General features: G+C 53.0%; 2 protein-coding genes across 5 annotated transcripts in view; both read left to right on the top strand.

Annotated features, from left to right (window-relative positions):
* Positions 1-13,826, top strand: part of PLEKHM3 (pleckstrin homology domain containing M3) — a 129,030-nt gene that overhangs the window by 100,965 nt on the left and 14,239 nt on the right. For 3 of the 4 annotated variants that reach the window (XR_010884531.1, XR_010884530.1, XR_010884529.1), the window contains exon 8: positions 7,590-7,778. The gene's annotated coding sequence lies outside the window, so the exon portion shown is untranslated. Of the gene's footprint in view, positions 1-7,589; positions 7,779-13,826 lie in introns of those variants that run through there. The other variant, XR_010884528.1, reaches the window with a different exon arrangement.
* FZD5 (frizzled class receptor 5) lies at positions 10,098-13,535 on the top strand. The gene has a single exon (XM_067298818.1). It carries the CDS (start codon positions 10,119-10,121, stop codon positions 11,886-11,888), a length of 1,770 nt encoding a protein of 589 aa, XP_067154919.1. The 5' UTR covers positions 10,098-10,118; the 3' UTR covers positions 11,889-13,535.

Raw genomic sequence — 13,826 nt, 5'->3', positions numbered from 1 at the left:
TCAACCTCCAACCTCTAAGCAGAGTTTCGCACTGGAGCAGCGCTCTCACAGTCGATGAACTCACTCTAGCCAGTTCTTGGTGTGGTGAAAATTGGGAGCTGATCCCTCCTTAGAGCCCTGGGAGGTGCCACAGTGGCAATAAACAGGCTCATTCCCATGACACCTGAGGTCCCTGTCATTCCTTTGGGTTTCCAGCTCAGCCAGTGCTGAAGACATGGTCCAAGTGTGTTCCCCTACTTCATCAACGTGATAGCAATCTCCGGCTCCACAGGACCACCACTTATTCCCGCAGAGCACTGTAGGACACCCTGTCCTTGGTTCCCCCTGGCCTTGTGCAGAAATAGGAGTTTTTAAGCTCTGTTTTGTCAGAGGTGAGCACGCTCTCTCACATATATACCCAGAGCAGAGTGCTGTGGCACCAGCAGCCCCTTGGCTTTGTATGTTATCTTTTCCCATGAATATCTCAGTGGTGTCCTCATCACAGGAGCTCTTCAGCCTCTGGAATGGCGAGACAGCCTGGGAGATTGAGATGACCCTTTTACTTTGTACATATCTTGCTCTGCTTACCCACTGATTAAAATCAGGAGCTTGGCTCTTCTCTTTATGAATTTGGGGGGGGACCTTGGAGCAAACTGCTTGGGACTGATAGGTGTGTGCACACGGGAGAGACAGCGTGTGTCTTTCTCGCTCCTCACACTCCTTCTCTTCTTTTTATTGACCCCGCTCAGTGATTGGAAAAGACCCATGTCCCCCCCCCAGCCCCCTCTTCCTCCCCAGCCGCACAATTGTCACCGCCAATTAGTGCACTGTTAGGGCACACAATGGCGCTGTGGCCACTGGAATGGGCCGCTTTTGTGCGTCTCCAGTCGGCCGTAGGGGCAGTCAAGATTCATTTAGGGCCTTACACAACATGGACAGAAAATACTATCAGAAAAGCAAAAGGGGGAAAGAAAAAGAGAGTGAGAGGTAGCAAAAGGGGGGGGGGGGATCTGCTATTCAGGGGTTAGCCCAGGCGCATGAAAGGCCCAAGAAGCAGTGCCACATTGAAGACGCCCCTTGCAACACAAAAAGCAACTAGGGCTTAATAGTAATTAGCGGGCAAACTGCAAAGAGTGCGGTGGCTCTCCAGCAGATTGTTCCTGCTCTTACTGCCACTGCTTCCCCTTCCCCCTTCCCCCTTCCCGCCGGATCCGGCTGGGAGAGGGGAGGGGAAAAGCCAGGGGATGGGAATTGGCAGTCCTCCTTTACCCACCACGCTCTGTAGAGGCCCCATCCAGCTCTTCTTTGTGGCAGGTAAATTGGATTTCATTCTCTAAAGCTTGTAGCCAATTACATGAGGTATTTTGCAGCCAGAATAGGACATATGGGTATGATTTTGGAATCACCATTGTGCCTGTTTCAAGGACCTTTAAAGCAGACCTGTCCCTTTTTGCAGCCTGGCATGATGTGCCTTACGGCTGGGCTGTGTTTGTCCATAGTCTGCTCTTTTTTCTCCCAGCAGAACCGCAGAGATCACCACTGTTGTTCTGATCTTCTGCTTCCTTTGTTTCCCTCTTTATTCATAAAATTATCAGGTTTATAGGTCTTCACAACCTGTTTAGGCAAAGGCCTGACAGCATCTCTGTCAGCTTAGTAGCTAGGAGGAATATGCTCAGATTGAAAACCAAACCTCACTCTGCCCTCTCCGTCAAAGTGTGAACAGTGTGAACATCAGCAATCTCCTTTCTCCTGCAATCACTCTTTTCCCCTCATTTCAGTGCCCCTTCCCAGCCAACTCACAGTCACACTAAGGGCCTACGGAATTTCTTAAAGCACGTTTTGGCCCAACCTGGCTGTGGCTTTCAGGAGTACGCCAAGTTAAGAGATCCATAAGCCAGGTTTAACCTCATAAAGACGTGCTTAAGTATTGAAGAAAAATTTAAGGCATCTTAACCCAAATGGAAAGTAAATAGAGACCCAAAATAATGAATGATTCCTTTTATTTTATATTCTGATTGAAGGTAAAGAAAATGTATTGGAAAAAGCTGTGGTGGGGCTTAGTGGTTAGTTTATTAGCTATTCTCAGCTGGTGGATTTGGCTTTCAGTTTTCCTTGGATCCAGGAATATTAGACCAGATTCAGATTTCAAGCACAACAACATGAGACCCCACAGAGCTCACGCTGAGTTCGTGTGGATACAACTCAGTGCAAATTAGACCAGATGCCAACCCACCAAATTCAGTAGTCTCTGCTGGAAACATTCCCAAACCATAGTGCGTAGAAGTGATACACACGCACATGTGTGTACAATTCTGGAGTGCAGTCTCTTTTCAGAAAGAGACTGGAAACAACTCCCAGTTTCCTCTCTCAGCTACACTTTTCTCTCTCTAAGATGGCTGAACATGTTTGGGAGATGCAGTTACAGCTCTAGTACCAGTCGTTTTCCATGGCTTGGAAACCACAACCATTCTGTGTGTCTCTACAGAATCGGTTGATTGTATCAGGACAGTGAAAACTGGATTCACAACCAAGACTTCTGGCCCACCCCAGATCCCATCATGGGTAGCACGGCAGGCATCGGGAATTCAGTGGGAGTTGTTGGCAATGCTCCCACGCTGCCAGCGTCATCAGGAGCCCTAGCAGTGTCTGTGCTTCACACAGATAGTGACTTGGTTTAAGGCACCGTCTAGCAACACAGAGCGTGTCTGTCTCACACCAACCACAACACTTCCGCACTGTGTTAATTAGCAACGTTACTGGCAGGCTCTCTACTGAAAGGATTAAACTGTATCCTCTCCTTGCCCTACCCCTTCCCCCCCCACCCCTCCCCCCCCCCGCAACGAAGGATGTTTAGTCCCATCAGGATGCAGGCAGGGATTGCTGGCAGCTAAGGTGAGGAGGCAGCAGGGCTACCCTCTGGGTTGTACGTCTACCAGGAACAAAATTGGGTCTCAGGACAGTCAGTCTAGCCTGACCACAGGGACACGCTGCCCTGGAGCCCGTGGTCACCAGGCTCATACGCTGAAGTGAAACAGAGACAGAGAGCAATGCAGGAGCCAGAATAGTCTTTTCTCAGCTAAGGACTGAGGATGTCAGGGTTGATTTCCTAGCTCTGTGTGGCCAAATGGGCAACTCGCATCATTTTTCTGTCTGCAAAAACAGGGAGAACTTTCTTTTCTTTTTCACGTGTTTTGTTCTGTGGTTGTTGATCCCGAGAGCTGTTCCATGGCACGTTCAGCACCTGGCGCAGCGAAGGGCAGATAATGCAGTTGCCTGATGGAGGCTTGCGTGGCATCTCCTTAGCGTACACCCAGCTGAGGCCCGTCTGCCTCACAGTGCAGTGCCTGCCTCCGCGAGGCATGGAAAAGGGCTCCTCACTCCCCTGCCCCAAACAGCAGAACGGTTAAATTCATTAACACAGGGAAACGCATGCAAATGGAGAGTGAATTCTGCTGCAGCCAGACAGGCTTCTCTGAGCAAAAAGCCAGACCAAGCTACTCAGCTGGTTTTATGCCATATGGAACATGCTGGTCTGTGTGAACCCAAATCCATCACTGTAGAAGTTGTCCTACCTTTTTTGTTATCTTATTGCTTACATAAAACCAGTTTGACTGCATCAGTTTGGTTAAAAGAGCCTGTAATAGGATTCACTCCTTGGTCAGCAGAGATTTTTGGCAGCCCTGCTCCAGCATTTGTGGAAAGATGGAAATATTTCAGAGCTCTTTTTTGCCTCGCCAGGTCATATTCCAAGCAGGGTGACATCATCGCACGTTTGACGGTATTGCGCATTGCAGTGGAGTATAGGGTTTAGGGCATGGATGCCTTCTCTTTCCCCACAAATCTCTTCATGTGCTCCAATTTTGTAACACCAATTTCTGTTAAAGCTGTTGCTATTTAAGATCTAGCTCTGTGGCTCACTTGCGTTTGTTAATTCTACACATTTAACAAAAGCATGAATTTGAAGGTTGCTAGCAACATCCTTTCCAAAATCACTTTGACCTATGTATTACATTATCCCATGAATGACTTGCAGAAGGAAGTAATCAAAACATGTATAGTTCCAGCTAGTGCTAATTGCCTTTTCATCTCAGTTTCTGTCTCTTTCTACTTGTGTCCAATAAATGTTGATTATGCAGGGACTTAAATCTGTATTTCAACATAATTTGCTTCATTTGATATGAATGACATGACTCTCTACGTCTGAGCTCCAAATATCCCGCCGACCCTGCGTCAAGCACTTCAAGGATGTCAAAAGCGCGTACCGGGAATCTGAAGTGCCTGGTCTTAGCAAGAATGCCTGAGAGGTCAGAGAGAGGATGTTGTTTGGGGAGGTCTCCGGCCTTGATATTTACCAACTGATTCATGAAAACCTAGAAGCACAGAACATGTGGAGTGCATGTAAATTCTTCTCCTTCAAGAACAATACAGATAAGTAAGCATAAAGGATAAAATTTTCAACCTATTTGTGATTTTTGGTTGCCTGTAGTCTTGGGTGGCCAATATGGGATGCTATATAGGAGCCTGATTTCCAGAGGACAGACACATTAACCATTTCTGAAAATAAAGATCCCTTAAGGTTGCCTCAAGTGGGTCCAGAATCAATCACTGCATTTGGAAAATCTTCATCACAGCCTCTTGAGAGATCAGTGGAGAAATGCAGTCAAAAAGTGGTTTGTGTGTTTGAAATCTGTTTTGGTTGTATGAATCTTTATATTTTCAGGAAAGGACAGACTGAACAGGGATTAGTCTGAACACAGACTGAAGTCACTCTTAGCAATGACGGTTGTTATCATACTGGTTTCATAGATTCATAGGTTTTTAAGGCCAGAAGGGACCATGCATGACTGCAGATGTTCATACCGATAGCAGTTTCTTTGTGAAGTGCCAGTTCAGCATAGACAGGCTCCTTCTTGGACGTGTTCCTGTTTTGACTTTCTCTGAGAGCAAGGCAGGATCTAATGGACAAGTGCTCATCAGGCTGCTTGCTGGCTGCAAGCTGTCCCGTTTCCCGACCAGCTCCGGGAACCCCAGGCTTTCCCTGTCCCCAGCTCTAGGATCCCCTCTGTGCTCCCAGGGCAGAGGGGCTTCCAGGTCTTTTCTATTACGTGGCAGGAAACCTCCTAGCTTTTCCTGATGCTACAGGTTTTCTCAGAAATACAGGCAACTTGCCCTGTTTGGCCCAAACGGGTGTTTTACTTTGTTTTTGAATGTTGGAATTTTCCACAAAACGGAAATTCCGAGTTTCAGCCAGCTCCAATTGCTTGAGCATTGCTTGAGTTGCTTGAGTATTTTCTCCAGGGGATTTTTCATGTTTACTGTTAGAAACTTGCGTCCTAACTCTGAAGTATTTGATGCTGCATTTGCCCAGAGGTCCCTATAGTCTGCCTTTCTCTGCTAGATTAGAAAACTGCTTAGTACTTTTTCCCCTGGAAGTACTTACATACTGCATACTTATAGATTTTACTTAAATTTGGATGTAAAGCAAACAAATAGAAACAAGGTTCCAAACATTTTGGCCTGAGACATGGTAACGAAAGCATTGTGCCAAAGCTGAACTGCTTTGAGCAGTCTTACCCTGATGGTATCTTGTGGCAATGGAGAAAGTAAGAAAAGGAAATATTTACTTAAAGATGGCATTGATCAAAAGAGCATTGGTAATAATTAGCCTGTATTATTGTTATTTAATAGAGGAATTTGATTGCTCCCACATATGAGTTGGGGTTTGGTTTTGCTCTGCTTTCATGGTCAGGCTGGCAGTTGCGTAAGTCAGCACAGATCTTGGCCAGGCAGCGTGGCTGTGCTCATCCGCGCCTGCTGGCGAGCCGGGCGCAGGTTAACTTTGCAAATCCCCACCAGCATTTGGGAGCATTTGGGAACCTTTGTATGTTTGCGTGCTGGCTCCCAGGAGGTGGCAGGGAAAGGGCTGAAGGGCCACCTCGCACCCAAGCAGTGGGTTGGATGTGCTGTGGTGAAAACCACTGCTTCATCGCTGTGAAGGTCCCCTTGGCTGGACGTTTGGCTCAGACAGGCCAAAACGCCCATGGCCTGTGGGAGATGTGCTGCACTCTTGGCTGGGAAATAGCCCGTGCTGGTCAGACCACCAGAGGGGCCAGCACTGGGCCTGTGGTCAAGAAAAATCTCTCAGATTTCATGCTTCAGGGTTGCTCGTTTGACAGTTTTCCTGACAGCTCAAATTCACTTATAGCTGTAAGCATACAAATGTATGTTCAGGCCAATCACCCTGCTTGGAAGTCTCGGTGCAGCAAAGTATTTAACTCTGAAAAATACTTGGAGTAACTTCTTTGCAATATATAGAGCAGCAACCATTTCAGAAACCATCTATCTATATATATTTAAACAGTCATTACTGCCTTCTAGGTAAATAACACATGTTTTTTAAATGGTCTCTATACACAATAGATGCTAACACAATAAATCCTAATTGCTCTGAAGGACCCATTAGGCTCTATCAGGTCAATAAATGGTGGAGGTTTTTTGAAAGTCACTCACCATGCTGTTACATAAGCTTCAATTTGAAAGTCCATAAATAAGTATTTGCCCAGTGAAGAGTGAGAGCTTTGCCAGGGCCATGCTAATTTATCATGTCAACTACACTATGGGGACGGTTTCCTTTTCAAGGGCCGATGTTTAAAAAAAAAAAAAAAAAAAAAAAAAAAGAAGGGCACAACATGATATTTCAAAAATGACGTATCTGAAAAGTTTCGGGCTGCAATACACCCATCGAGAAAATCACGTGTAGAGTTCACTGCCTCCTTTCTCCTTCTCTTGGCATTGTGCAAATCAGAGCAAGGAGGTTTTGAGCAGCGGGTAGCTGTCGCTGCCGCCGGGCCGTGCAGGGGGGCGGCCGGGGAGGGGGCGGCCCTCGGCCTCGCTGCCTCCTCGCGCGCCTTCGGGCCGGCCCAGCGCTGCAGGACACCGAAGCTCCTTCCCGGTGTGCACGGGGAGGGGTCCCGGCCTCGTGCGAGGCTGTTAGATGCTAACTATCGACATTACGTATACAATTATGTATACAAATAACGCGAAGTAATAACTGACGAGTCCAGCAAGATGAACTTCAAATGCAGTGTTTATTCCTGATTTTACTTTGATACTACTTACCTGTACTTTCGGTAGCATTTTACAAACAACACCACTCATGTCAGTTGTTGCCAAGTCTGCGTCGCTGTTAGAAGTTATGTTTTGCATTAATTTACTCAGACAGCGTGTCGTTCCATGTGGCTTTAGCTTTGAATATGGCTACAATTTGGTATGGTTTTGTTTTCCCACAAATATTTTAACATGTGTAATACAAGTATATATAAAAAGCAATGAATATATTGATGCAGTTCAGGATTTTCAAGGGGATTTGAACTAGGCATCCATGGTGAGAAGTGACTTAAATCACTATTGCCAGCCAATGGCTTTTAAATCACTGGAGCACACAGGAAGACGTTCGCCCCAGTGCCTGTTGCATTTCGGTAGGATTTGAGCGGCCTTCTGAAGTGGTTTAAAAGCCACGGTATCCTTCACAAAGGTGAGCACTGCAGGCTTTGAGAGAAAGAACTAAATGCAGAAATATTCACCACCTTGTTACTTTCTCTTCCCACCAGGGCCCACTCCATCGCAGCTGAAACCTACCCCAGCGGGTGGAAGGTATAAAGGTGTGTCTGCGGGAACACGTCTCGTCAGCCCGTGCCCGGATGCCCCGGCTGCAGCCGCGAGGGGCACGAGCAGGACTCCCCGGCCGATCTGCCTAGTATGGTGGAGCTGCACTAACGCCTTCTGCACAGGGATTAAAGGTAAAGCAGTTTCCTATTAATTTGTGGAATTTATTAACAGTGACAGCAAGTTCTTAGGGAAGGGAAATGCTTTGTCTTTCGTCTCTCCAGGGCTTGGCGTGGTAGGGTTTTGTTCAGAGGCACCGTTATGGCTAGTGCCGTATGCACATAAAGCACCGTACTCTCCTACACCACCATACAGCAAATCAGTTGTACTTGCACTTATACCATATTTAATCCTGTTCTGGTTGCTCTGCTACATATTCATAAAAGCAAAAAGGAAACAGAAGCGCAGAGCAAGCCAACAGATGTCTACCTGGCTCTTAATTGGATTTTATGTGTCCCCAGTGTAGCAAATGCAGCATTATTTACAGCCAGGCTCTAAGAATTAGATATGTCTGGAGGAGTGGTGAAACCTGGACCAGACTACAGCGGTTGATAGATTAGCTGAAATGGAGAGCTGCCCCTTTTCCCCTTCTTCTCATCTTCTCCCTTCCCACTTACATACCTGTTCCCCGTTGGGTGTTAAATCGAACTAAGATGTTGCCCAAGGGGATGCTTATAAAAAGGAGAAATACCAGCAAAAATGAGAATTTCTGCTCTTGTGGAGCTTCATCAGCATTTTCTAATTGTACAGCAATGATGATAATAAAAAGGCTGCCCTCTGCTCTCAGCTGTAATTTGGATAATCAACTGAAAGCCATAATGAAACTGTCTGTGATTGCTTTCTGCTGGGCTTCTAGTTCACAGAAATTCATTGTCGGGAGAATTAAAAGTTATGGCTTTGGTAGAGGGATACGCTGTTGTGTTTCAAAGGAACGCGCAAATTCTCTCTGGTGCAGCTCTGTTATCGGCAAAGCTTAGCGCGTGACGCAAAGCGGTACAAGGGCTTGAGCTTTCTTGTAAGTCATTCAGCACCAAGGTTGGCGGTGCCAAATGGTGCGTAGGGCAAAGCCGCGGGGGCTTGGAGATGCAGAGGAGCTGGGAGGTACCAGCTGGGGGGGAAATCGAGGCTTGTCGTGGGCTCCGGGTGCGTTTCTGTGCCCTGGCGCTGGAGGTGGGATGGGGCCTGTCCCCCCGGGAAGGGGAGGCTCTCCTGAAAACTGGCTTCGCTCTTTGGCATTGGCCTCCGGTGCCTGCCGCACGCGTGCATGGGAGGGAGGCTGTTTGCGAAACGCCTCGGGCAGCTCCGCAGCGGAGCAGAGGTGGCCGGGGCTGGGGCCGGGGTGAGGAGCGCGGTGCCGCCGGCCGCCTGCCGGGACGCGGCCCGTCTCGCCCGCTGAGGGCAGGCTGGGCCTGGTGGGGAGCCCTGCGCCGGGGCTGCTCCGCCGGGTGGCTGGGCACATGGCCGCGGCCTCGGTACCCGCACGCGACTGCAGCTGGGGAGCGCTGGCTCGCCCTCCTGCTGCACCTTGTCCCCCGCGGGCTGAGAGAGACAGAGATTTTTTCTCCTTTTTTTCCCCTTTTCTTCCTTTTTTCCTTTTTTCCCTTTTTCCTCTTTTCCCTTTTTCCTTTTTCTTTTTTATTTCTCCTTTTTTCCCTTTCTCTTTTTTCCCTTTTCCTCTTTTTTCCCTTTTCCCTTTTTTTCTTTTCCCTTTTTCCTTTTCCTCTTTTTACCTTTCCTCTTTTCCCTTTTCCTCTTTTTCCTTTTCCCCCTTTTCCTCCTTTTTCCCCTCTTCCTTTTTTCCTTTTCTTTTTTCTTTTTTCCTTTTCCTTTTTCCCCTTTTTCATTTTTCCTTTTTCCTTTTTTTATTTTTTCTTTCTTCTTTTTTCTTTTTTCCTCTTTCCTTTTTCCCCTTTTTCCTTTTTTCCCCTTTTTCCTTTTTTCCCCTTTTTCCTTTTTTTTCCCTTTTTTTTCCTTTCTTTGCCTTTCTTTCTTTCTTTCTTTCTTTTCCCTCCTTTTTTCTCCTTTTTCCCCTCCGCGGCTCGGTTGCGGCGGGGCCCCGGCGGTGCCCCGCTGCGGGCCTGGCCGCGTCCCCGGCGCTGAGGGGCCGGTCGCGGCCCCGCGGGGCAGCCGGGGCCGGGGCCGGGGCCGGGGCCGAATCCGGAGCCGGGGCCGAGCCGGGGCGGGCGGGCGGCGGGGCCGCGCGGCCGGGGGGCGGGGCCGGGGGCGGGGCCCGGGGGCGGGGGCGGGGCGAGGGCGCGGGGCGGTGCGGGGCGGCGCGGGGGCGCCCGCCCGCCCCAGAGCGCAGGTGGCGGCGGCGGCGGCGGCGGCGCTGGCGGGGCCGGTCCCGGTCTCCGTCCCGGTCCCCGTCCCGGTCCCGGTCCCGGCGGCGGCGGCGGCGCCGGCCCCGGCGGGCGGCGGCAGGTGTCCGGGCTCGGGCCGGGCGGCATGCGGCGGTAGGGCGGGCGGGGGCTGCCATGGGCGGCCCCGGCGGCGCGGGGCTGCCGGTGCCGGTGCCGGCGCCGGTGCCGGCGCTGCTGCTGCTGGGGCTGGGGCTGCCGCTGCTGCTGGGGCTGCCGGCGGCCGGGCGCGCCGGCTCCAAGGCGCCGGCCTGCCAGGAGATCACGGTGCCCATGTGCAAGGGCATCGGCTACAACCTGACCTACATGCCCAACCAGTTCAACCACGACACGCAGGACGAGGCCGGGCTGGAGGTGCACCAGTTCTGGCCGCTGGTGGAGATCCAGTGCTCGCCGGACCTGCGCTTCTTCCTCTGCAGCATGTACACCCCCATCTGCCTGCCCGACTACGCCAAGCCGCTGCCGCCCTGCCGCTCCGTCTGCGAGCGGGCCAAGGCCGGCTGCTCGCCCATCATGCAGCAGTACGGCTTCGCCTGGCCTGAGCGCATGAGCTGCGACCGCCTGCCCGTGCTGGGCGACTCGGAGGTGCTGTGCATGGGCTACAACCGCACCGAGGCCACCACCTCGCCGCCTTTCGCCGGGAAGCCCACGCGCCCCGCCAAGGACGCGGGTAAAAACCTGACGCCGCTGAGCGGGCAGCGCCCATCAGGGCCGGACTGCGGCCGGGCATGCAAGTGCAAGGCGCCCCTGGTGCCCATCTCCAAGGAGTCCCATCCGCTCTACAACCGCATCCGCACGGGGCAGGTGCCCAACTGCGCCATCCCCTGCTACCAGCCCTACTTCACCCAGGACGAGAAGACCTTCGCCACCTTCTGGATTGGCCTCTGGTCCATCCTCTGCTTCCTCTCCACCTCCACCACCGTGGCCACCTTCCTCATCGACATGGAGCGCTTCAAGTACCCCGAGCGCCCCATCATCTTCCTCTCCGCGTGCTACCTCTTTGTCTCCGTGGGCTACATCGTGCGGCTGGTGGCAGGGCACGCCAGTGTGGCCTGCAACCCTGAGCACCACCACGTCCACTACGAGACCACGGGCCCCGCACTCTGCACCGTGGTCTTCCTCCTCCTCTACTTCTTTGGCATGGCCAGCTCCATCTGGTGGGTCATCCTCTCCCTCACCTGGTTCCTGGCTGCCGGCATGAAGTGGGGCAATGAGGCCATCGCCGGCTACGCGCAGTACTTCCACCTTGCCGCCTGGCTCATCCCCAGCGCCAAGTCCATCGCTGTACTGGCCCTCAGCTCTGTGGACGGCGACCCAGTGGCCGGGGTTTGCTACGTGGGCAACCAGAGCCTGGAGAACCTGCGGGGCTTTGTGCTGGCGCCGCTGGTGGTTTATCTCTTCACCGGCAGCCTCTTCCTGCTGGCCGGCTTCATCTCGCTGTTTCGCATCCGCAGCGTGATCAAGCAGGGCGGCACCAAGACGGACAAGCTGGAGAAGCTGATGATCCGCATCGGCATCTTCACCGTGCTCTACACCGTGCCGGCCACCATCGTCATCGCCTGCTACATCTACGAGCAGCACAACCGGGAGGCCTGGGAGCGGGCGCAGAACTGCTCCTGCCCGGGTGACCCCCACAGCCCCAAGCCCGACTACGCCGTCTTCATGCTCAAGTACTTTATGTGCCTCGTGGTGGGCATCACCTCTGGCGTCTGGATCTGGTCCGGCAAGACCCTGGAGTCGTGGAGGCGCTTCTCGGCCCGCTGCTGCCGGGGCAGGAAGCCCGCGGGCGCCTCCGTGTGCGGCGAGGCCAGCCCCGCGCTGGCTGGCACGACGGCGCTGCCCAGCCTGGCCCCCTACCACAAGCAGGTCCCGTTGTCCCACGTGTGACGGAGGGAGCCGCCGGCAGCCCCGCCGCCGGCAGCGGAGGGCTGGGGGGCCCGCGCTGGGCAGGAGGAGGTGGCGGCGGGCCCGGTGTCTGAGCCGGCACGGGAGCGGGGTGGGGAGCGCGCCGGAGCCGGTTGGCCGAGCTGGGGGGAGCTGAGCGAGCCTGGGCGCCGCGCGGGGATCGGCCCCACCGGAGCGACGCCGGGCTGGCGGTGGCGTTCGGGCCCGGCGCGCAGCGGCGGCTGGCTGCTGCGTGGCGCAAGGCGCCGGCTGAGAGGGGCACGGCCGGCGTTACCGGGAGAGGCTGCGTTTCTGAACCGGGCAGCGCGCGCGGGTTTGGGGGGGGGCATGTCCGAACCGGGCGGTGGTTTTTGCTGGGAATCAGCTAGGTTTGTCAGCCAGCTGGCTTCAACAACTCTTGCTGCTTTTTTCAAAGATGTGCCTCTGCGAGAGAGCGCTGGGTCCGAGAGCCGGCACTTCGTTTGGGGAAACTCAGCAGAGCGCTCGCGCTGCCCTCGCGCCAGCTCCGCCAGCCGTTTCGCCTCCCGGGTTTGGCAGCGGCCGAGCGCTGGCAGAGCCGGTGCGTAACGCGGAGGCACGGTGACGGCGGGGTTGCGCGCAGCGGGACACGGGGGGCCCGGGCCAAGTGCGCTGAGCGGCGGCTGGGGAGGGGGCTCGGCTGCGGCGGGGGGATGCTGACAGCTCGCGCGCCGCGGCTGCCCCCCGCCCTCTCCTGAAGCACCTGAGGGTCTTTTCCTCCCTCTCCCCCCCCAAACGGTGCTTATGTACGCGACCTCCCAGAGAGCACGCGTAGGTCCCTTTTGCCCCATTTCAGGAGTGGCACCGTGACCCGGCCGCTTGAGCGGCGGCGAGCAACGGCCAGCTCTGCTGCCGGCCGGGCTGCCGGGAGCCGCACTCGCTCCCGGCGCCGCAGCCGCCTCCGCTCTGAAACCAAAGCCTGGGGCGCGCGGGGCTGCTGAGCGAGGCGCTGCCCAGCCGCGGCGCGACAGACGGACCCGCCAGCGATGCGGGGTCGTGCTTCCCTGCGATCGCTTCCCCGGCGCACATATCCGCGCTCCTGCGACAGGGCTCGCTGCAGTGCTTCGTCCCGGGCAGAACTGCACCACGTTCTGTTACACGCTGTACATAGCTGTATTATAGCCTGGGCTGTATATACAGGAGCTGTAGTGACCTTTGATACGGGTTCGGGACAGGTGTGTGCTCATCAGGGAGGCAGTGCAGGCGCACATACGCTGTGGGTAGTCTCGTGTTGTAATCCAGGGCATTAAATAACTCCAAACTGATCCGATCCATGCCTCGCCGGACTCGTCTCTTTCTATAGTGCCTTTTGTAGATACAGCTAAATACACATCATGCAATACAATGAACAAAACCACGTCAAAAGACCTTTTTTTTTAAAATGTAACTGACTGTGTAAAGCTTTTATTTTTTATTTTTTTAAACCAAGATTAACTGTTGCCTATTGAAAAATGCAAGACCATGTTCAGCTTTGATCTGATGGTAGGTTGATACAATCAACTAGTACTTGAGCCTGGCTTCTGAGCACCAAGTTACAGCTGGTGGGAAAGGAGCTGTTGTTTGGTGCCCTGTGTACTGTGGAGAAATTACATGTCATTCTTTTGCCTCTTTGGTTCCTGATGCTGTTCAATTTTGTTTAAATAACTAACTGTATTATATTTTGTGAAAAGCTGAAGAAATTTTATTCAAAGAGAAGTATAGAGATTAGTTATTTATGAGGGAAAAAAAAAAAAGTGTGTGTTGTTTTCTTTGCTCCTGCTTATATGAGATGAGTAATTGCAATAAAAACTTCTGCTGGGGGAGAGGGGAGGAGTGTGTGGAGGGATGTGTGGGTCCCCTGTCAGTGGGGATCGTGTGGGGCTTGCGTGGTGCCGGGATCTCTTGCTACGTGTGGGTTAACGC

This window comes from Apteryx mantelli, chromosome 6 (assembly GCF_036417845.1).
Source record: "Apteryx mantelli isolate bAptMan1 chromosome 6, bAptMan1.hap1, whole genome shotgun sequence".
In the NCBI taxonomy this organism is placed as follows: domain Eukaryota; kingdom Metazoa; phylum Chordata; class Aves; order Apterygiformes; family Apterygidae; genus Apteryx; species Apteryx mantelli.
Note: the sequence above shows the minus strand (reverse complement) of the source record. Positions and strands in the feature narration are given on the sequence as shown.